Source organism: Corvus cornix, chromosome 4 (genome assembly GCF_000738735.6).
Source record: "Corvus cornix cornix isolate S_Up_H32 chromosome 4, ASM73873v5, whole genome shotgun sequence".
Classification (NCBI taxonomy): domain Eukaryota; kingdom Metazoa; phylum Chordata; class Aves; order Passeriformes; family Corvidae; genus Corvus; species Corvus cornix.
This window is the reverse complement of record NC_046334.1, coordinates 4,425,700-4,449,483: the sequence shown is the minus strand read 5'-3', so window position 1 is coordinate 4,449,483 and position 23,784 is coordinate 4,425,700. Positions and strand designations below refer to the sequence as shown.

At 38.9% G+C, this 23,784-nt stretch overlaps 1 protein-coding gene across 11 annotated transcripts in view; it reads right to left on the bottom strand.

The window, feature by feature from the left end:
• KIAA1109 (KIAA1109 ortholog) overlaps positions 1 to 23,784 on the bottom strand; it is an 88,895-nt gene that overhangs the window by 10,908 nt on the left and 54,203 nt on the right. For 3 of the 11 annotated variants that reach the window (XM_039550295.1, XM_039550296.1, XM_039550301.1), the window contains exons 44-69: positions 23,598 to 23,773; positions 23,332 to 23,507; positions 22,007 to 22,713; positions 20,617 to 20,844; positions 20,152 to 20,245; positions 19,097 to 19,147; positions 16,025 to 16,231; positions 15,675 to 15,913; positions 14,824 to 15,068; positions 14,211 to 14,316; positions 12,142 to 12,239; positions 11,856 to 12,041; positions 10,982 to 11,150; positions 10,268 to 10,479; positions 9,446 to 9,644; positions 8,776 to 8,835; positions 7,705 to 7,931; positions 6,694 to 6,824; positions 5,723 to 5,846; positions 5,458 to 5,567; positions 4,673 to 4,763; positions 4,066 to 4,128; positions 2,291 to 2,535; positions 1,500 to 1,715; positions 1,176 to 1,356; positions 71 to 263 (exon numbers count right to left, since the gene is read on the bottom strand). In XM_039550295.1, the coding sequence (XP_039406229.1) occupies positions 71 to 263; positions 1,176 to 1,356; positions 1,500 to 1,715; positions 2,291 to 2,535; positions 4,066 to 4,128; positions 4,673 to 4,763; positions 5,458 to 5,567; positions 5,723 to 5,846; positions 6,694 to 6,824; positions 7,705 to 7,931; positions 8,776 to 8,835; positions 9,446 to 9,644; positions 10,268 to 10,479; positions 10,982 to 11,150; positions 11,856 to 12,041; positions 12,142 to 12,239; positions 14,211 to 14,316; positions 14,824 to 15,068; positions 15,675 to 15,913; positions 16,025 to 16,231; positions 19,097 to 19,147; positions 20,152 to 20,245; positions 20,617 to 20,844; positions 22,007 to 22,713; positions 23,332 to 23,507; positions 23,598 to 23,773 (4,734 nt within the window). Of the gene's footprint in view, positions 1 to 70; positions 264 to 1,175; positions 1,357 to 1,499; positions 1,716 to 2,290; positions 2,536 to 4,065; positions 4,129 to 4,672; positions 4,764 to 5,457; positions 5,568 to 5,722; positions 5,847 to 6,693; positions 6,825 to 7,029; positions 7,231 to 7,704; positions 7,932 to 8,775; positions 8,836 to 9,445; positions 9,645 to 10,267; positions 10,480 to 10,981; positions 11,151 to 11,855; positions 12,042 to 12,141; positions 12,240 to 14,210; positions 14,317 to 14,823; positions 15,069 to 15,674; positions 15,914 to 16,024; positions 16,232 to 19,096; positions 19,148 to 20,151; positions 20,246 to 20,616; positions 20,845 to 22,006; positions 22,714 to 23,331; positions 23,508 to 23,597; positions 23,774 to 23,784 lie in introns of all 11 variants that reach the window. The other 8 variants (XM_039550299.1, XM_039550300.1, XM_039550305.1 and 5 more) reach the window with 7 other exon arrangements.

Genomic DNA, 23,784 nt, shown 5'->3' with positions numbered 1-23,784 from the left:
TCTAAAGGCAGTAGATTACACCAAGGAAAAATACATCCATGAAAGGTTCAGAAAGTTTGTCTATAAGTACCTGATGGGATGGGTGGGGGTTGGGGAGGAAGTAAGGTGTTAGTCTTGCTGTGGATAGTGCTAGATAGAAGAGGAGATGTGACAGTATCTTTCATACCATACAGCTTGGACTCTTTGGAAAGGGTGCGTGGCAGAGACGATCCTCGAGAAGTGTTTGGCGATTCAGTCTTTAGAGTCTTGGAATTGTAGTGCAACTGGAAAGCAAAGCAAGATCAAGTTACTTCACACAAAGAACTCAATTTCTATACAGCCATTTGGTGTCACTCCTTCCCTCCAAAATTTATTTCTTCTCATTATTTACAGAAATATCATTGTAAGTGTGGCTAAACCATCACAGTAAGATACATTACATTCCAATTCATGTCCTACACATATTAAGAACTGAAAACTTAGTACAAAAAAACCAGATAAATTAATAAATATTAAAAAAAAAAAAAGTCAATGAAACACAGAGAAATGGAGGAAATTTATTATTTAGGAACAATGTCTAAAGCTTGTTTCTCTCTCTGTTACATCACACGCATCCTGTGCCACCTGTGCACACAGCCTTCTTTCTTGTCTTAATGTCGGGTGGAACTGTTCCACTACTAAGCACAGGCATACAGAAATTAGCATTAAAAAATCAAAATAAGATATTCCAAGAGTTCACACCTCCTCTACATGCACAATACACTATTACTGAAAACACAGAACATAACAAAAGCTGTAGAGAATGTTTAGTTATTCCTAAATTTGACTAAAAGCAGCGGGCAGCACCTGAGGTATAACTGTTATCCCTGAAGATAGCCTGGAAAACTGGAAAAGGGACACACATAGTCCTTGCACATCGAAAGACTAGAGAAGCCAAGCTGTTTCAGGTGAGGAGCATGTGATTTATGGCATTGCCTCAACTGAATTGCACGAAGTTTTCCTTCAGCAGTGACAGATTTTTCCCTGTTCTCACTCCATAGGATTTTTAAATCATAACATACAAGGACGTTTCTGTTGAGACCCTTTCATGCTAGGATATAGAAACAATGATTAAAAAACCAAGGGAGTGTACAGCTTGATGGTGCTCAGGAGAAAACATATTCATTGCCTCCCTGTGAATTATCCCTTCATTTTACCTTTACATCCACTCCAGGAATATAGAACACTGTTGTTTCCACATCACTGGGTTTTGTCTGCAGAGATGATGGCACTTTCTTGCCAGCAAGTAAGTGAGTAGTAGATGCATAATTAGTTTGAAATTTCTTCTTTTTTGAAGGAGACTCTTGATCCAAACTTCTGGAACTCCGATCATAGCTCCTAAAATGAATTTACTCATGTTATTAAAATAATTTCCTGTGTCACACTGGGCCAGAGCAATTGCAACTTATGGTTCTGTTATTAAGCAGTGCTAATTGCTACAAATAAAGTGCTGGTAATGAACTAATGCACACGTTTCTTACCTTCGCAAACTAATGTCGTCGTGCTCTTGCTGGAGCATAGTGGGGTGCAACACACACTTCCCACAATCAATTTCAACCCTGATATCAAGCTCAAAGTCAATGTTTCTCTCTGTGGTGGTGCCAGTGACACTCCTGTTGGTGGGTGTTGTTGGCCAGCGCTCGGTGAACAGCTGGTGCACAGCAGCAAAGCCCGTGGCTTTCTTGCGAGAGGTGCTCCTGCACAGGCACAGGTGGGGGGCAGGTATCAGCAGGACATTTACCTCAGCAGGGGCTACAAGGCATTCCCAAACTATGTCCACATTCAGTGTATAAACTTATAAAAACATGTTGGGGAAAAGCCTTATTTGATATGCAGCAGTACAGTGACCCATCTTGCATTAACACATTACATTTCTTAATCTAGAGTATTACAAAAACTAAGCCTTTCTCAAATTCGCAATCAGAAAAGGAACACAAATATTTATACAATAAATTTCTTATTTGTAAATACCCACATTATTACTTCCTGTTCTGTGCCTCAAAAACCTCACTTTCCAAGTTCTTTCATTCTCTGCCAAGCCCTGAAATTTCTAACAGTTGCCTCCTTTTCCGATCAGGATCCCTCCTTCCCACACAGTCACCTCTGCTGGACACAACCTCCCCTGCCTTTCACACACACACTTGACTGTATTCAGTACTTCACCAGCAACAGATTCTGTGGCTTTAAATTCAGTATTTCAAGTTTGAAAGTACTGAAAATATATTGAGGTATCTTCTTCATTTCTGTGTTGTTCCTCAGGACCGCTACTTACGGTGGTTTCCTATAAAAATACGTCCTCTCCCTTTCATGGTCATCGTCCTTCTCCGAGTCCTCACTGCTGGAGGATAAGCTGTCATCCCGGCGTCCTTCTTCAGGCTGGAAGGGAATGCCGGGTGAGAAGCCTACTGGAGTTTTGGGTGAACCAAATACCGAGCATGAGCCTTCACTAGTAGATGAGTAATGGGAGGGACCATCAATAGTTACGGACAAAAGGTCCATTTCTGTCTCCTCTGGAAACTGATTGTGAAAAGACAAAAAGATAGTAAATTTCCACAGGTATGATTTCCACCGAGAATGCAGTAGATAGATCTGGAAATAAAGAAGCAAGAGTGCTATGAGAAACTCTTACTTCCGAGTTCCTCATAACAAGGAGAGAGCAGGTAAAGGAATTGCAAGAGGGATTATGAAAAAGAAGGGAATGAAAGCTTGGTGGGGAGATGTTCGCCATTGCCTAGTGATTGAGCTCAGCCTGCTAGATAAAGACTCATCATGCTCTTACCAATTTAGAAGGAATGGAAAGATTTCATTTAAATTTAACAACTATTTTGAAAGAAAAGGACAAAAGGCAGCCCAAGCGCCCATGACTTGCAGGGAGCGTTAGTGAGGGCATGCAGGGCACTACACAGAATGTACGGCACCGCCCCCGGGCACCCTGGCCCAAGCACGGAACCAAACGTCCTAAAGGAGCCTCCTGTTTCTCACAGAAATCATGACACAGGCAATTTTCCAACATTAAATTCTTAAAATGCCTGCAAAAAGTATCTACAAGTGTTAAACACCAGCACTTCCTATGCAGTGTTACTGTAAAGCTACACAGTTGTTGTCTGCAAATTCAAATTAGAGCTCTGCTGAGCAACTGACATTATGACACCAGGAAAATACATTTTTAAAAAAATATTCAAAATTTGATACCTTTAAGGGTTTGATAGCATTTTGCTATGCCAACGGAACCTAAGCTAACTGGGCTTCTACATAACAACAACAATAGGGAGAATAGCTTTTAAATGCAAACATATTGAAATGTGCAAAGCACATTCCCAGGAGTCATTTCCACCATTCTCTCAGAAACAGGAATTTATTTCCTGGGAGCATGAGAATAATTAGAAGGGAGAAAAAGTAAATTACTGTCTCTTCAGTTTGGTTTTTTTTTTTTTTTTTGTTAGTTGTAGCTTTCCTGATTTGTTTTGAGTTTTGGGTTTGCTCTGTTAATTTCTTTTTAAGAAAAATACTCTACTATGTTCCCTAAATATGTTTTTGAGAGCAATTAAAAAACTCTGTTAGTTCTCAGGATATTAAATTTTGGAACATTCCCTACTTGCTATTATTTGACAATGTCTTACTCCGCATTAAATGTAAGAATTTTAACAGAAATAAGAGTGTGAGAAGATGTCCTCCCACCTGGTAATTATTTTGTTCTGGTGTTGATTGCTGTTACATTGGAACACAATGTAACAGGTGAAGGCACACATACTAAAATCATCCCCTAAAGCACATTTCAAGGCTAGACTTGGGTCACTTTACATCAGCCTTGCTCGATATTTAAGCAAAACCCCAATAATTCATTTTACAAGAGGTTTTAGGTCTACATAAGGGTATAGAAGTATTTTGATTGTTGTCATCAACAACTGTTCTGCTTAATTTAAATATTTTCAAACTCAATATACATTCTGTTTAGCTGAGTGCAAAAGAGAGGAAATATTGAAAAGCAGCTCCCTATGAGATAAATTAGTTCTCTGGAAAAGAATACTTGTTTCTGCTCAGAAATACCTGAAAATACCCTTCCCCTGGACAGCTGGATTGTTGTGCAATCCCCAAAGCTGTTTGATTCAACTTAATAGAAATGAAAAAAATATAGCAATTAAAACAATTACAATAATCTCAGCCGTGCAAAATCAACATTTTGAAAATGAGAAAACATAGCAGCAAAAAAAAAAGAAAAAAAACCACCCCAAAACCAATTCAACAATCCATTTCCAACACTGAGAAGGATAAACTTGTAGAGCTATACCAAACTGACTAATACCCATTTCCAAAACTCTAAATAGATTCAAACACCAAAAAAAACCTAGGTGATTTTTTTTCCACACCTCTGACAAGAATCCCAAGAAAATCTCTACTGTGTGAGCCTAAAAACCAAATCAAACCATTTAAAAATATTTTTCGCTCATGATTCAATTAATTTCTGTGCTAAGAAACCAAAATACATCTGTCTTCTAACGAAACAAGTCTATCTTCCAAAAACACATCTGTAATTGAGGCAAACACTAACAAAAGCAGACACATAATTAAGGTTTGCCTGGATATAATAATCTCATGAACTTGTGACCAAATGGCACAGGGAATGCAATTGTATGGCATATAAAGTAATTCTTACAGAATCCTGTATGTTGAAGGTTACTCTTGGCCCAGGAGATGCAGCATCTACACGGATATCTGGGAGGTCTTCACTGTCTCCCAGTCGAGAGCTGCAAGCAAAACAAAACCCAAACAGATTCTTGAGTTGTACTGCAAGATTTTAGGGTCATGAGAACATTTAACTACACAAATATACGGTCATCCATATCACTTTGTAATGGAGAAATATATTAAATCATAATTGAAGCACTTAGAATACTGGCCAAATCATGTGTACCTTCTTTCTCTTTTCTTCTCCACCTCCTTCCTTTTAATGTACCTATCTCTGCTAATTTCTGTATGGAAGCTTTTCAATCCTGAGCCAACATGCAGAAATTACAGAAAAACAAGGTATTTGTAATCTACCACACAGGGCAATTACTCACACACAAAAAAGCATCTCCCTTTCTTTGTCTCATTACAACAGCCCTTTCAAAAGGTAGATGTTTGTACATCAAGTGTAGAAAACAAGAGTATTACGCTATGCCGTTTTTCCTTATATACATTTCTTCAGTATGTTTTGAAAACAGGATTCCATAGAGAACCTCGAGTTGTTGTAAAAGTGGAATTTTCTCAGAGGTTTCAAAAAAATGAGAAAAGTGCTTTTTAGAACATGCCTGTCTCGCAAAATGATCTCCTCCTATCCAGTTCCACTACAAACAGCTGCTGCCTGTAGTAAAAGGACTCTTCAGGCCCAAGTCCAACATTTCCCCCATTCCATGTGCTGTTATTGCTATCACAGATCCCAGATTACCGGAAGCTCACCTTGTTCTGTCCATTCTCTTCAGAGGTGGCCTCCCTGATGCCGAAATGCTCTTAGATCGGCTGTAGCTGGGTTTGTAGCTCAGACCCCACTTGTCTTTCAAGGAGGCAGCCTAAACCAGAAACAACATTGAAATGGAACAACTGAGAACACAGAGAAAAACTCTGGCAAGCTAAAATGCTATTGCACATGGGAGTGCCAGCAAAGTAAAAGGCTTTTTGGGACACAAGTGCTACAATATTCTCAAAGTAGCTTAATCCTGCTCACCCTCATGCTGGATCTACGGAGCTTTTTGCGGACGTCCCTGCGGATGTCATTCACAGCCACTGACTCCAGCTGCTGGTAGCGCTGAATTTCTTGGTTTATGGTCCCTTCACTTGCACCTAATTTTCTGGAGATAAAGCATGGTTGAGTTATCTTATAGATACTATTTCCACCATTTCAAAAACCTGTGTTGTAAGAATGCTTTCCCTGGGAATTACCCCATTTTTCTCTTTTGTCCCAATACTTACGACCAGGGCCAAATACAGCTGCAGAAATATTAGAACAAACACTTAACCTAAAATCCAAATTTCAAATGAAATTTCCCTCTGAATGGTGACAGTAATTTCATTATAAGTATAAACAGTAAAACGTGTCTCCTCTTCATTATTTAACACGTAATTACCAACCTCTGTATTCCCATCCCAGCCAGATCCATTCATAGTAAGTCTGTCTTGGGGAAAAGGGGAGGAAAAAACCCCCAAACAACCCAAAAAACCATGTTTGCAAATACCATTAATAAAATTCACAGAAGTTCAGATGAAATTTGAAGTAATTTTTTCTAAAGGGTTTTCTCAAGTACAGTATAAGATTTATCTTGAAAACATCATGTACAAGATGCAAAAAAACCCCCAATTTAAGTATTTTTCTTCTTCTTCCTAAGCTTATTACAGTTTCAAAGCAATATATTTTGCTAAAGTAATCAGCATGATAGTAAATCAAGATGGAACTATGATTTTGGATCAAGAGGAAAAGGATTATAAATCAGTCATTAAAATGCAGAGTCAGAAAAATACAGACCAATCTGACACTTATGGAACAACCAGAGAGATTTGGGAGAGTACTTGCATATATAGCTTTTGCTTTTGGAATCCAAAAGGACAATTTTTTTATTTTTAAATAAAGGCAACAATTTGCACTTAACCATAACAGTGCCACAAGATGTATGATAAGAACATAAAGCAAACCCCACTTACTTTAAGTCATCAATGACTTTCGCTTGCTCATTGAGCTCTCTGATATCAACTAAACGCTTCATAAATTTCCTTCCTCGCTGTTCTCCAGTTTGGATACTGGAAGCTCCCTGCCGCCGGTGATCAACGATCTCCTGTTTAAAGTAAACATTTCATTAATGCCCTCATCAAAAATTCGACATCAGTACGATTTAGGCAAGAGGCAATGTGAATTTCACACCTTCAAATTTGGACTAGTGCATGCAAAAGAATCAATTCATGTGAATAGGCATCTGATTGGATTTTTTCCAGTGATCCAAAGCCCATCATTCAGTTAGACACACTATAACTACTACATACATGTCCCCATGAGCAGGATCTGCCTGCTTTCATATGTGCTCTGCTAGACTGGAGCAAATCCCGCTTCGCTGAGCCCCAGAGATATTCTACAGGAACAGAGTATCGGTGGGTTGGGGGACTCAAACCCAGCAGGTGATTTACAATCCGCTGCCCAAATGTGAGCTTGCGTGCATCTCCACCCAAGGAGCCTCCACCTGATTTCTGAACAACAAACAGGAGCATTAGTGTGCTGGGATGATGTTGTCAGGCAAGAGACATTAAGGAACAGCTGTTAAAATGGTTTTGTAGAAAACCAAAAAGCAAAGTCAGCAGCATATTGCATAGAAGTAGGGTTTTTTTTAATTTGTTCATGTTAGTTACTTACTCTCCTGTGAAGAAAGCCTAGAAGAAATCCACAGCTTTTACAGTTCAGGTACCTGAGGTTAGGTACCGTGTCTCCTCCATGTTTTCAAATGCAGATCAATATTTCCACATTATATCAGTAGAAATATGATCTGCAATGTGTTGCCTTTGAAATATGGAGTTAGAAAACACACACACACACAAACATTTTTAACTTGCAACAAGACTTGTATGAGCTATAAAGACTTGCACGCTGGACTCAAGACTAACACCTTTCCATTTGACAGAAGACTTTTTCCAAGCAGTAGGACTTATTTTGGTGGATTCACTTACTGCATGTATAGTGGGAGACATGGTGTCAACTTCATCCTCATCTGAAAGGTCAGCTATGTTCACAGAGTTGAGGTCAGCAATGTCATCAATATCTTCCTCTCCTGTCAATGTTGTGAGGGTGTTGCCCAAAGCATTCAATCTTTTCCCAATGTTTGGATCCATGTGGACGTCAATACCACACATCTTCCACAACACATTCAGTGTCCAGGTTCCAGCACTACTGCTTTCTGTGTTAACAAAAAATCAGTTTAACCAGTTTTTCCTCTTCTAAAAAATCCCCCATACTGAATTATGTACTAATTAACTAAGACAGTGTTTGTCAGTTACAAAGAACTGTCTTTTCTGCTCATTCTGAGAAAAACATATTTCCACAACTGAAATGCCAGATGAAAATACTTCCCAGTATTTCTTTAACAAGTGATATAACATAGGCAGACCTAATGAAAACACATTCCGTTCAGCCAAGCTGATGACAAGGAGAGAGCATCTCAAGCTTCAGCTCTTACAAATGCAGGCAAGTACATTATTCCAAAATGGAATTTCTAACAGCAAGAAACATAAAACATGTCTTTCTGCATGTACAAATGCTGACCTATTTATTCAGGTCTTGAACAACAACGCTGGAAGATGTTGTATTATGTGTATAGTGTACCTAGTGAATATCCTGTCTTCCCAGGATTTTTCACCATCAAAATACAGACCTTGCTCTAAGCACAACTACACAAGATACTGGTTTTCTTTCTAAATGAAGTATGACCAATACAGAGACTGACATCTATTTCTGAGTGCTCTGGAGAATGTCCAGACTACTTAGACTGGGCAGAGAGGGAGTTTGGGAAAAATAGAAGCCTTTTCTGGGAGAGATAAGAGAGGGATGGAAGCAGCATGAGAAATACTGCAAGATTTAGCAATCTCTAGGGCAGGAAGCAACAGGACAACACTACTGTTATGGCAACTATTGCTGACTTTTCTCCAACCAATTAAATGAAAACACAGTTAAAAGACTTAAATTTCATATTTTATGAGTGTTTTATTTATGTAGGACTTAATTTATTAAAACAAACACATTACCTGCTGCAGCTTGTCCCGTTGTCCTAGAACACACTTCATAGGTACCATCTGGCACAACACCTACGTGAAGCGTACAAAGCAAATACACTGATTACACAGCCAGTAAAAGTTGCTTTAGACCAGCCCTTCCCAATCCCATCCTCAGTCTCCTGCCTGCCATAATCAAAGAATGATAGAAGTTCTAGTTTTAATTCCCATTGGAGGACTTCTCTTATTTAGTAAAGTTAATTTATTTGGGAAGATACAAAATTCTAAATGTATATTATGTATAAATACATATATGTACTAAATCAACTTAAAATTCCATAAAATTATAGAATTTTCACCATTATAGATATTTATATACATATTAAAAAATTTTCTATATTACTCTATTAAAAACTTACTGGGATCTTATGACATTGCATAAAAGCAATGCATCCAACTCTTCCAGCATCTCTCAGAACTTAAATTATTACAATGATACATAAAGCAGCAAAGTTTACTAATAAAGGAAAACAACAACAAAGGAATATAACCTTTTAGATCCATATTATTTTGCTTTCAAAAGGCCGAAGTCTTTTCTTTAGGTTTTTTGGGAAAGCTCAGCTGTTTTTCAGGTCAAGGGGAAGGGCAAAAGTGGATTTCTATCTGAAATACTCTTATCCAGTATGAAATCATCCTCACTTACATGCATTCATGACTAGATCTCCTCTTATTTCTGGTTTCCAGTCATCCCAACTTGTCTCAAAGCCATCAGCAAAGCGGATACAGAAGTTTTTAAAATGACCTTTGCTAACTAAAGACTCTGAGGAGCAGGCAGTAATGAGTGTGCTTTCAATAGTCAGGACTAAAGCAGAGCCAGTGTCAAGATCTGCAGAGTGGTTAGACTGGAAAATAAAATCACAGGGAGAATCTACTGGTCAGTGCGATGTCAAAGTGATATTGTACATTTACTAAATGCCATTTATCTTTCCCTAGTAGAAAACTGATCCCCTCATCATATCTCCTCGTGTTTTTCCTTCTCTGCAGAGCTTCAAAAGCATCACCTCTGCCCACACAATGCCTTGCATTGCTGTTTCCTAAATGCAACACCTACATTATAAATTTATTACGGCAGTGGGAGTCAAGCTCATCTGGGAAAAGAACAAAAGTCCATGTTTGATCGAGGGCTATAATCCATAGGCCCCATGACCAGAGAACACAAGTCCAGGATCGATTCTTTTCTCATAGAAGGGTCACACAGGACTTAATTGAACAATGACAAAAAGGAGCTTCAATCCTCATGTGGTTTTCTGGTGCTTATTTTGATATGTACAATTGCATACACTTAGGTGTACAGATTGATTAATTTCTAGCTCTACGAACATCTATAATTATGTTTCCCTATAAAAAAGCCCACGTATTTCCTTTTATAAGACTAGACCTCTTTTGAAGTATGCATCACCTGGTTCTGTATATGTACCACACACAAACTGGTATTTTAACAGACTTCTCACACGCTTTTGCTTACCTGGGGTGTGTTTGTGATGGGCAGGCAAATTCCTAAGTCATTGACAGTCAGCTGAAGGAACAGGGTCCCAAAAGCCTGCGCAGAGGTTTGCTGGATTCCAGGCAGCATATCTACCACTTCTTTTGTGGCCATATGAATATCTTTATGTAAAGCCATTCTCTGTTCATTCCAGTTGTCATATGCGGCCTTGTAGTTCAGCCAGAATAGCACAGCTTGATGAGGAAACCAAAAATGTTTAACTGAAATCCTCACATTAAAAAAACTAATGTACATTCACTAAATAAATTCTTTTTTTTTTCTCCCTTTTACAGTTCTCCGTTACTTTATGTCAGAGGATGTATAACAAGGGGCACACACACATTCAGGTTGCAGTGATTGGGCTCGTGCTTCAAAGGATAAGATGAACAAACCTGATCATTTACCATCAGAGTTAATATATTAAAATGTCCTGCTGTTCTCAGCATTATTTGTCTGTGAAAATTTACAACAGCAGCTTCCTCCAAACCGTCTGAAAACTAATCCCCTCAACAAATGGAATTTTTGATGTTTGATGACAGAATTATCAATCTGTTGAGCATGGAGGAGATCTCCCAAATTTCTCATCTACTTAACATGAAACATATTGAATCGTAAATAATCAAGCCTCTTGGGAAAAAAAAAAAAAATCTCTTCCTCAGTATGAACACTAACTTGTAGCAATTGTCTCTACAATACCTCTGTCAAAGGCCACGGGCTGGGCAAAAACAATGGGTCTGTTCAGAGTAATGAGCACAGCTTCCCTGTCTGATGAGCCACTGATTTCTTCTCGGAGAGCATTTCTTAATCCAATTCTTGTCTTGAAGTAGGCAACTTGATGGAAGTCTGAGCCAGCTTCTTCATAAACCTTAAAACATTTCAAAAAATGGGAAGAGGGAGAGGTTTGCAGCAGGGAAGAGTTCAGGGAGGGGGAGTGGGAAGGAAAAAACCCCAGATTACTGCATTTGACAAAATATAAAATTAAAACAGCAAGTTGTGTCCTTTCCTCTTTTTCTTCTCTACCCAAAGTCCATTTGAGGATCTCCAATATTTTTGCATTAAGTTGTGATCACAGTATTATTTTCCTTATTTATCATGAATTGTTAACTAACATAACTATTTATATATCAAGATCCTCTATTGTGACAGTTGATTTATAGGTCCTAAGATTTCTATTTGCTTGTATGTTTCTAGGCATCACAAAATACTTTCATATCCTAGAATAAGCAATTCCAGGTAACAGCAGCTTTAAGAATACAAGAGGTACAACAGTCAAACCAAGACAGACAAACTAGGTCAAAATGTAGGTCCAGCAAAGTTGGGATCTTCTCTGATCTTATTATTTCATTCAAATATTCTAAAAAAACATATCAATATCAACAAAAGTTTTGAGTTTGACTCAGTAGAAAGGCTATCACTGTTCCAAAGGGCTAAGAAGTTCTAAGATATTAATAGTATGGGGAAAAAAAACCCCAAAACAAAAAACCAGTATGGTACAACAACCTCTTGGCTTGGTTATATAATTTTTAAATCACTATTAAGAACATTACATGCAAAGGTTTTGAGCACTGACCTGATGTTTAACAATCTGTCCCAGTGCCAGGTTCAAATCCACCTGGCATTTTCCAAACAGTTTGAGGTAGCTGCTACTTCCAGGCATTGCTTTGGTTTGCAGTCTGTTGGAGAGCTCAAGTTCTATCAATCCCGTTTCAAACCTCACAGCACGCATTGAGGGAGTTGTAGCCGTCACTTGAATTCCCTAATGGATAAAGGAGGTACAAAGGTACGAGCATCTGCTTCAGAGACATGATGAGAAAGGGAAAAAAAACCCCACCACTGTTTTGTCATCATAAGATTACCTTAAACTGCAGGCTCAATGAGTAAAGAAGAATTTTTGGTTTATCTCCATCTGTTGTGCCATCGTGTTCATTCCAAAGAGGTATTGGCTGCTCCCCTCCTGTACACGTTAAATATACACAGTCAGAGTTTTAACAAAGAAAGCATTTTAAAACCAATAGCTATAAAGAGGTGACAGTGAATGAAGCCTCATTTTAAAGTGACTAGCTGAAGATTTATAAAAACAAATGAGGATTGAAGACATCAGTGCAGATTCATTTTCTTACATATTATTAATAGCCCTCTACTGCGAATGAAGGAAGAGTGGTATGTTCCTCCCTCCTGGGAAACTTTCCACAGGAAGTCTCAAAGCCTGTAAGGAGTAACACCTACTTTTCAAAAAACATGTTATTTGTCCCCTGCACCAATGTATCTCCTACTTATCTGACAATACAAATTCAACATTTGACCAAATACTATGCAAATTCCATGAAATGAGGAATCGAAATGATATCAGTATTTTTCAATGAGAGGAGGAAAGAGTATTCTACAATTATTTTGGTTTTGGGTTTGCTTCCTCATCCTGGCACATTTCATCCCAAGTTATGTGCCCTTGAAGCAATCCTGGCTTTAATTCTCCTTGAGATTTATCTACATTGCAACTTGTATTGTATAGGAAGAGCTTGCTGCTGGAAAAGGTTAAGCCATTAATTCTCTCCAAATATGCCAATTCTTCTAATTACAGTTATTTGGTGGTAAGAACAGACAGTTAAATCATGGATTAAAAACACCCCAAACAACAACAGTAAATTTTTATCATTCCATTTTGTATCTGGACAATTTTCTTTTAATCAACACTGCCTTCAACTTCTAGAAGCAATTATTATGGAGTGTCTGTTCATTAACTAGCTCCCAATCTGTACAACTTCACCTCAAGTAATTGGCACTTACACAGTTTTTATATAAGGATAATATGCAAATGATATTTTAGTGCAACACAAGCCATAATTAGAAAAAACACTGTAGCACATTACACTAATTGGTACTTTCAAGCCATTTAAAAAATTACTTTGCTCCAAGCCAGGAGGACCAAGCCAATTTCTGCCCCCATTGTTCTGCACTGAGCACCCAGACCCACGGATTGCTGACCTGACCATATCCCTGCTGAATTACCCCAATATGGAAGGCAACAGTCACATTTCAAAAACCATCAGGCTGCTACTTGCAATACAAATTTATAGTCTGGAAAAGCAGAGAACCAGCACTGGCCCTAAGTTTCTCACATAAAAATGCAGGGGAGATTGAAATGCAGGGTCTAAGGAACACTGTAAAAGCTAATATGGGTTTCCTGTTTCAGCACTGTATGCTCCTCTACAAAAAATGTTCTAATAGAATAATGACAGCTGTCAGAAGAATTATTGTTCCCCTAAGCATTTTCTTACTACCCAATACTAATGTATTTTGGCTGGAACAAATATCAGGGTGTTTCTTGTTATCCCTCAGGAAATTTAGCATTTTCCATTTTCTCCACTACATTTTTTAACTGCCTCAAGGGCATGTCACGTGGACCTGCACAGTCCTTTTGTTGCATTTGTATACCTGAATATATATACACACACACAGAGGTACGTGAAAAGATGTAGATGTACACACAGACATTCCTTTCACTTAGTTACCACTTGTTATTCTTTCTTTCTCCATGTTGTTTCCAACTATTGATGAATCTTTACACTAAAAAATAGCTGCATTTCTGTAACAGCCTTTTAGGATAAGTCAAAAAGTGTTTAAATCAAAGTGAATATAGAAGGTAACCCAGCCAAGGTCATGCCATAGATAGACACAGAGACTGATGTCCAGAATGCCATACAACCCTGCTTCCCAAAAAAAATCCTGCTTATGATCGACCTAGAATAATTTCCAGAGCCTCTGTTATTATTTCAAAGTCCTGCTCTGCTTCCTGCTGCTGCTTGCAATCATAGACATGAAATGATGGTATCTGTAAAATAAAGAGCTGATCCTGAGAGCTGTTAATGTTACCATCAAACAAGGTTTGAGGATCTTACTTAAAGCTGCTTTTACGTGTTCTGCTTACCTGAAACCTTCTGTATGACCTCATTTACTTCTTTCATGAACACTTTTTGCACAAACACTAAATGGTTTAAAAGGTCAGTTGTGAGATTATGTTCAAAGGAACCAACCTGCAGAAATAGAACATTTTAGAACAAAACTTAGTTTTAAAAACAGTGGATTTTTAGGGGTTTTTTTTAGCTGCAAACATCAGAAGTCTCAATTACAAACATGCCAGACTATTTTCTGACTAAAGAATTACAGTTAGAAGAAATGCCCTGCTTTTCCCCAGCAGGCAGGCTTGTTTTAAGCACTTTTCTCTCTGGGAAAATTAACTATGGAAATTGGCACACAACTAGAACTTGTGAAAAGAACACTCTGTGTCGAGCAGAAAGTTTTCTATCATTAAGATTCTATGTCATGTCATTATTCTATTTATGGAGCTGTCTAATCCCCCCAAAAAAAATAAACCAGCTATACAACAATAAAATTGTCTTCCAATTTTTCAGTATTTGGATTCAACCGGTAAACCTGAGAGTTCTGGAGGAGGCAGGTTGTTAAAAAAACATGAAGATGCACAGACAGAATTGTAAGAGAAGGGAAATAGCAAGTTATCAAGATGAATCTTGAACACCTACCTCAGCCACACAGCGCAGGTAGTTCCCCTGCAGGTAGTAGCCTTGCTTGGCAGGGAGTTCATCTATGCTCCAGATCTGGTCAGAGTAAGTGTCATGCTCTTCCATGACATATTTCCCTGACATGGTGACAGGAGGCAGGTTGAGACTGGCCGAAGGAGGAATGGTCGACATGTCAGTGGCAGAAACTTTTGAAGTGAAGCGCAGTCTGTGATTTGGAAGCTCAAAATTAAATCTGGTTTGGGCACCTGTAAAAGGAAGGCGGGAAAAGAAAAGGCATGAACTGGCAAAAGAATCTCTTATTTATCCTTAAATTTAAGAACATTTTTTGAACAATAAAAAAAAAATTAAAATGTTTAAAATGTTATTGAGGTATACAGACCCAAAGAGCTATATATATCTACCCCCATGATTCTGGGTTGTCTTAATTTCTAAAGTAAACTAAAGCTCCACAGTAATAAATGGAGAAGGGAGTCATACAAACCATCTCAGGTGTACTGAGACCTTATAAGACTATTCTCAAGTAGCAGTACAGATCATAATTAATTAATCAAGGATCATAAACTGATGGCAGCAGTCAGAGTGAAGCATCCTGAGAGGAGGCTATATATGAATGTATGTAAGTCTTCACCTGCTCTTGCATTCTGCCCCTGCAAATTGCGTGTAACAACCACAGTGAAAATTCAATCAGGTGGCCCTGTAGAGAAGTCCACATTAAAAAAAACTCAAGCTGATGGCAACAGATTCAAACAGATTCTAGCTATAATTCAAGAGAAACACTGAGTGCTTTTGGATGCTTATAGGAAGGGCAAACTAAAAGCAATAATGTTTTTAAAGTTCCAGAGAACTGTTACCTGTCATTCCATGACTCCTCATTCTTCCCATCTTGTATTCCGCCTTCAGGGAGGGCAAGAGAGCTGCTCCAATAGCTATCCCATCTATCATGGCACTGAACTTCAGCACTATGGGCTTCTTTTCCAAGCCTTCTGGCAGCTGTGGGAATTCATTTGTTTCTACCGGAGTTTGATTGATACTTGTTGGAGTCTTCTCTGAGGGCAGAGGAGTCGCCACATCTTCTTTGGCTGGTTGGGGCCTGTGGACCAAGACAAAGAGCGGAAAACCCTTCCTGTTATTCTGCCTGGCTCTCCCACAGACACCTGAGGTGGCAAAATCCTGGAAGTGGGAGGGGTTTGGGAGCACTCACGTGGTGGAGGGCTGCCGGATGAGGTCGGAGATCTGCTTGGAGAGCTGGTGGGAGCTGCGCACCATCATGCTGTGCAGCGTGGCCGGGTGCTGCGGGATGTTGATGCTGATGGCGCCCACCTTCACCACAGCCGCGTTGTTGGTTTTCAGCCCCCTCTGGGCGCTGTACAGGGCCTGCGATTTGGCAATGCTGCACTTCACCACAGTTCTGACAGCAAAAGGGAACAGCAGTCATTTGGACATCCTCCCAGTTGTAGGTTAAACTGAGTTTTGAGGCGTTAGCTGAACTTCGAAGTAATTTTGTTTGTCAACTACACCCACATTCCTTTTTCTTTCACTTTACACACAGATGCACTACATGCCACAAACAACTACGCTACACTTAAAGGAACTACACATCATGCATGGCAAAAATACCAAAAATACCTGTTAAAAACTGCTATTCTTGCCTAAAGTAAGGTCATTTCAGTGCATACACACCAGGCTGCACATAGACAGACAAATTTACACACACAGAAACAAAAAAAGAGCCTTCCATTTCAACTCCTGTTCAGGAATAATCTTGAATCATCCTTTTAGTAAAATGACTTAGTAAAATCTGATTTTAGCATCCAAATAAAGTCAATGGAGGAAATACTCAATATTAAATACATAGCAACTGATAAATGAATTTGTGAATCAATACTGATGTTTACTTCAAACATATTATTCCAAAATACATCATCTAAACTTTATTTTAATGTTGAGAAGGATATGGTTCACAATGGTTACCCAAGATAAAACTGCAACTGCACAAAGCTGACAATTTTTGATGTCATAACAGAATTTTGGCATAGCAGAGTTCATTAAACTCCTATTAAAAAGATATTGGGATAACACATTAATGTCCCTATGGTCAATTCCTGGAGGGTTACCCAATGGAAGTATTTTATGCAGCCAACACAGAATTGCAGCCTCAAAGAGAAGGACATGTAGTTGTCAAGATGCAATACATCAGCTAAAATGGCTTAAAAATAGACTATAAAATTGCAACATCCAATGCAAGTTTCTCAAGTACTATATTTCAAGGGGTATAGCTAAACCACTTTTTGTATCCTATTTAAGTTGTTTAAAAACAGTTTGGTCTATAAACTGTCTCGTGGTGAAAGATACAATATTCTGTGAACTCCACTCTCTAGGTAATGTTTCTTCTTATTCTTATGTCAAAATATCAGCAAGCCCAAGGCAACCCAGATGTGGAAATACAAACCAAAAAAAACAGACATCACCCTTCTGCTTATAATCAAGAAATATACAGCACTGAAATGCAAACACTGGCCTATCAACAGCAAATTAATTGACTGAAGCTCAAGGAACATTCTCAGATTTTCACAGCTATGCAAGAGATGCAAGTGACCTAAAGCAGTTCAGAATTAATACTTTGGGGCAGACCATCAGGTAGAAATTATTTCAAAATATGTGATGTAGGAAACAAATCTTAATTCACAACAATTTTCAGAAAAACATTATATAAATAAGCATTACTTAAGAAAAGGCCAGACTTGTTTTAATCCACCTCTTTAAAAGAAAACCACAATTATTTCTCTTGATGTTTGCTTATTTCCTATTATCTTCCTGCTACCATTCTGACTCAGCTGTTGTGAAGCCAATCAAGAACACATTTCCACCCCCATCTGTAACACAAAATACTATTACATTCAAACCATTTTAAATGCTTCCTTAATTAAAAAAGTATTCCACCAATTCAGCTGTTGCAGGAGAAAAAAACCTCAGCAAAATTAACTCTGCTTTTCTCCTAAGGTATTTTCATATTTCGTGCAACTAATTAATTTCTCTGCTGCTTGCCTACAAAAAACCTACTTCCATGACAGAATGAAATGTGGAACAACTGTCTGGCTATCCATTTATTATTAAAGATCTGCAGTTTGCTTACCTACAGTGATATGCCTACAACAGATCTGGTTGTATCTAATTAAAATCATTAATCATTATTTAGGTTTTATACCAGTAATGCTTCCAGAAAGAATTCTATATTCTTGCATCAATACCATAAAAAAAATCACTCTCCAGACAAATTTGTGACAAAAAGTCTTTGTCCTGCTATAGAACTGACTACAAGGCCAGTACTCTACAGATTTTTGGGAATGTTGTAAAAAGGGGGGGGGGGGAGTCAGCAGGAGGCCTGTAACACACAGGAACTACTACACTGAGTCAGCTGAAAACTCAGGCAGCAGCAGATACCTGAGGTGTAAATAAATGATCCTTCCTTTAATTTCAGCCATCAGGAATTTACTTTCTAGGCCAGAGGCTGTATTGTGTTCATGACTCACCACCAGACCTATCCTACATGGATTTATCCAATCCCTTTAATAATGTATACTTTTGTTGACCACATCACATGGCAGGGAATTCAACAACTCAGTGATGCACTGGTTTAATGCTGCTACCAGACAAAAAGGAACACAAATCCCACTATTCTCCCTACATCACTTGCAGCTTTACAGTCCTTCCAGAGGTATAAGGACATTTAAAAGTTAATCCTGTATTACCACAACACTGAATACACAGACACAGAGAGGAAACCTACACCCACACACACAGATCTGCAGCATGCCTGGGACCTGGGACCAGCACACAGGTAAATAAAGAGAGAAAGGAATGGCCCTGTTCATGATGACACCACAACAGGGACTATCACTCCAAGCACAGCAGTTCCAAAGCAAATCTCACCTGCATGCTCCCTTACATTTATCAACAGTATTTCAGCTCATTAAAATAAGCACAGGACCAGATCTGAAGAACTTAAGGACCAGTCAAACCATTTTAACATTACAGTAGTAAGTGCAGTGTAATAGCAGCCCCTAAAACTATATTGCTAACATTTACAAGGGCTTTTTTTGGCAGGTATTTAGCAGGCTTCATTAAAAACAGCTTATCTAGGTAACACAAGATGTTAAACCAAAATGTATTCAAGCAGCATCTGCCTACACAATCACACATAGTAGGAATGCAGCCATTAGGTCCACAACACAGAGTTAATTCCAAGACTATTAAACATAATAATATGACATACAGAAACTCTTGTTTGGCTGTGCTTGTAGGAGATGTAGGAAAATCCTCCAGTCTACAGATGAAGATTGAAGAGAAAGCAAGAAAAACAAAAACAAAGCAAATAAAGAATAAACAGTCATGCAAAATTAGTCAGTTAATTACTTGTAACCCACAATATGACATTTATTTTCAAATTTACCAAGTTGAAGGTTTTGGGTTTACTCATGTTTGTTCTTTGCTCTTGTTGTTTTAAAGATTTATCATTATTTTCCCTCTTTCCTTTTGTACCCTCCCTATATGTACAGACATGAAGGGCTTCAGTCACCTTCAGAAACCCTTTGTGACTCTTAGATTGGAACTTTCATTTATCCCTCTGAAAAACTTACTGGAATCAATTTCGCTGAGGAAATTATAAAATTCTATATGTTTTAAGTTCTATGTAGCATCTTCCACACTAACCAAGAGTTAAAAGGAGAGAGAGAAACTCAAGTCACATTATTTAGCCCCTTTCTTACAAGAGTCAGGTTCCAAGACCAGTCCACATACTGAGGGTTACCCAGCTAACACCCAAATTGTGTGAGGGTGATCTGTGCTACAAAGAGTCGTGGTTCAGCTGTTGTTCTGCAACTCAAACAGAAAGAGATGCGGCTCTTTACAAAGAAAAATAATGCGTGGCCTTTTTGAGTCTGTGAACTGGCAAAAATAAAAAACCCAAAACAATGCGGATGCTGAGCAAGTGATTCATGATGTTCATGCACAGGAAATGATTCTCTCCCCCTCCCCTGCCAGGTTGTTTCAATTATATAAAGGCTGGAGAAGGGATATTAGAACTGTAAAAATAACATGAGAGAACAAAGAATGATGCATTATGAGAATTGAAAAATGTATCTATTAAAGAAACACTATAGATCTTAAACAGGAATAATCAGCATCAGTAGATTAACTACTCCCTAAAAATCTTGTATGGTTTGAACCTGTAAGTTCCAAAAAGCAATTAGAAGCACAAGAGGGAAAATACACAACTTATACCACTTCTATGCACTTGAACAATTTTAAATTGTGAGACTTCCTACTTACTGGATATTTGGGGTAATTCCCTCCAGCAGGACGATATTGACACCTCCTATGTGAGCAGTGGCACATGTCTCAGTCATCTTTTGATGTAGCACATCTTTAGGAAAAAAAGATATATGACAGCATTTCAGTCAATAAAATACGTCAGGTATGCCTACTGCTTTTAAAAATATTGCAGCAGAAAAATAACTGAAAAATTACAGCTTTAGCAGTCACATTAAAGGATGTCAACTGTAAATTGTAACAAGAAGAAAGCTTTTAGAAATGAATTACTATCTTCTAAGAGAATTTCCTCCATGGCGCTTCCAGAAAATCTTGCATCCTTTTAAAATCCTTCAGCATCCTCGTAATAGTTTTTAAAAGAACTTGTTGAATATTATTATATTACACACACACATCACACACGCACACGAACATGTGAAACTGCCAGCGAATTTCACTATGGAGAACACTTTTAACTCATCCCACCTTTCATTTTTTCTTTCAGGGTGAAGCTGCCATGGATTCTTTTCAGCTCGGATTCCATGGTGAGGCCACCAATGTCAGCCTCCAGGTGGGTTCTGTTCACCATCCCTATCCCAAAGACGATGAGGGTCACGTGCTGTGGCTCCGAGGTCACCAGGCTGCGCTTCCGCCCGTTGTCCTGCTCGTTCTCAAACACCACCCTGCAGGCAGGCTCAGTGGGGCTTCGAACACCTACAGAGACACCAGCAGTTATTTAAGGGTTTATTTGTAATAAATCCTTGGCATATCCCATATATATTTGTATTTGAAACCAAGGCTCACGTATCTTGCATGTCAACAAAACTCCTCAGGAAAATTATCTGTGCCTCGCTCACTCCACCCTAATACCATTGCAACTGAACCAAATCCAAGACACAATGAAGACAATAATGAGTGATGTGGTTTCACTATTATTCAAAGATATGCTCTTATGTTCCTTATATAAATATTTGTAATTATCTAATTTTATTGTTATACCAGAAAAATGCCCTGACAGTTTCCAATTGTCCTGTTTATTTTTTGATCATTCCACAGGCAAAGGTTCTAATAATTCTGTTTTGGATGAGCAAGTTTTCCTTTTCAACACTCAAGAGCCTAAAAGCAATGTAAGAAAATTTACATTTTGTGCAGATATCATAACTGTGGATATGATATTCCATGCATGAAAGACACTGGTATCTATTTAATACAAGTTCTCATCTAACACTTCCTCAGTTTTTTATTCTTTAATTAAAAGAAGTCCAAGGAAAATATGGCTAATACAGCAACTATACCATCCCCTGCATATTTACAGCAACCTAAGTTCAGCAACAAAAAGAATCACACTAGTCAGCTCTCAAATTTACTCTGCTGTGTTGAAATACATTGGAAATAGCAATAATTACATCAGATCTCAAAGTTTTAGGTGAAATTATAGCAAAACCACCTGTAATCTCTGTGGGACTTCACCAAAATCAGTATTTCACCTTTCCTGCTCTCAAGGCTCCCTTTTTTTCTTCTTACTGTCAGTCATTCTCAAGGCAGAAATTGTCTCCCTCTAAGTGGCTTATGTACATGCTGGCACATTTTCACAGAATGATAATAAACAGCATTTCTGGTAGCCCCTTGAACACAAAACAGCACCTCAGAAGGAACAAACTCAATCCACACTACACAGTTAGTGAGAAAAATTAAGCTTTTCTTTTGTATGTCATCTTGGTGAACTAATCAAAAGCTCACCTCCATCCTCACCACTTGCCCCTCTGATCCAAGTTGGATGTGGTGGGCAACTTTCAAAAACCATCTTGTGACCAAGCTCTAGAATGCCACATTTGAGCAAAAGCACACACACACAATTATTTGGATTCACGTTTACCTGTTGGCCCAAAAGTTTCAGAAGACTTTTCTAAGATGCCAGTTGGATCAGAAATGAGTGAATAGAAGTTCAGTAGTTTATACATATTCTGCCAGCACTCTGCAGAGGGTTCGCTCTGTTCCGACACGGTAATGGAGTCAGAGTCATCCATATGGATCGCCACGTGGTCAACCACATCTTTGGAGCCTTTCCTGGACACTTTGGAAGTCCTTCGCTCTGACCTCCCCAGGGAATTCTTGTTCCGAGACTCTTTCTTGTTGTTGTCGTTGTTTGTTCGCTTGTTCTTGGTGTTGTTCACCCTGGTGCCTCCGTTGAGGCTCCCTCGGGAGCTGCGGCTGAAATCCGAGGAGCGGAAGTCCCTGTGCTTGCGGGTTTTGAAGGTGGGGGTCGGGGAGGCCGAGCCAGCCGTGTACCTGCTCAGTTTGATGTCTGTCTGTGTGGCCTTGATATCGTCAATCATGGTGCTGAACTGATGGATGAGCCGCACCAGGGCCATGTCCACGTGCTGGCTGATGGACTGGCAGGAAATGGTGAAATTACAGTGGAAGGTGTTGTAATAGCGCTTGTTCAAGTCATGGAAGGAGAGGGCGTTGGCGGAGTTGTGAGGGGTGCACATGGATTTCTCCATCACCACAGCACTAATGCTGAAAGTCTCTAACATCAGAGCTGGTTTGAATTCCAGAGGAGGAAGATTGACAGCTCCTTGCCTAAGGAAAGGAAAGGTACAAGTTACGACTTTGTTTCTTTTTATGAGAGTGAGAGTCAAATACATTTTTTTATACAGCCTACATCTAATTTACTGAATCCAGCCTTTTACTTCCCTTAGGATATCACCTTTTTACCACAGTCCTAAATACAATAAAATGAACTTTTACAATTTCATACTGTGTGCTACTAACATAGCAATCATCCACTTCTATGAAAGCTAGTTTGGCATGCAATCATTGCATTATATCCTAAAGCTTTGCCCAAAATTGGTCTGGGGGAAGATTCAGCATTTTCACAAAAAGCCACATCATTATTTACAGGATTAATTATTAAACACCATTGCAGAGCCACTCAAATTCCCCCCCACTATTATTCCCACCAGCTCTCTCCCTTCCCCAGTCTCCAATTTTCAAAGGCAGCTGAGAGTCAAATAGAATTCCCAAACCATTCCATAGGAAGATTTTTAAAAATATTTTAACAGGAAGACAAAATGAAAGATTAAAAGAATAATAGGATAAGGAGCAGCCCTTTAAAGTGCTTTGGAAATATGTTGTCATGTAAAGCCTAATTTCTGCTCTTTAACCAATACACGTATTTTAAAATCTCTCAGGGCACACCTTCGGGCTCGCTTGCTTTTCCTTTCCTTTGCCGTGTCTGAATCAACAATATCTGCTCTGAGGCAGTCCAGAGTTCCTGAGAAAGAGAGGTACTCTCCAAAGTACATCCTGTAGCACAGGGGCATCGCATCCTGCGACTGAATTCCCGTGTAACTTAGCAGAGGTTTGAAAACAACCTACAAAACAAAACCCAGTTATTCAGTTATGAAGACCTTGATATTTTCCATATTCTTACTCATCATTTGGTGATGTGCAACCCCACTTACCTGTGCATCTGCCAGCTGGACAGCAGGAAAGCCCTGGTTGCCCTCTTCCACACCTGCAATATCATCCTGGCTGGTGCTGTGCTGAGAGTGGGTGCCATCCAGGGTGTTCTGGTCACTGGACAGAACTGTGTTGAAGTCTGAAGCAGAGGGGATAGTAGGAAGATTGGGTGCCACACCTGAAAAATAA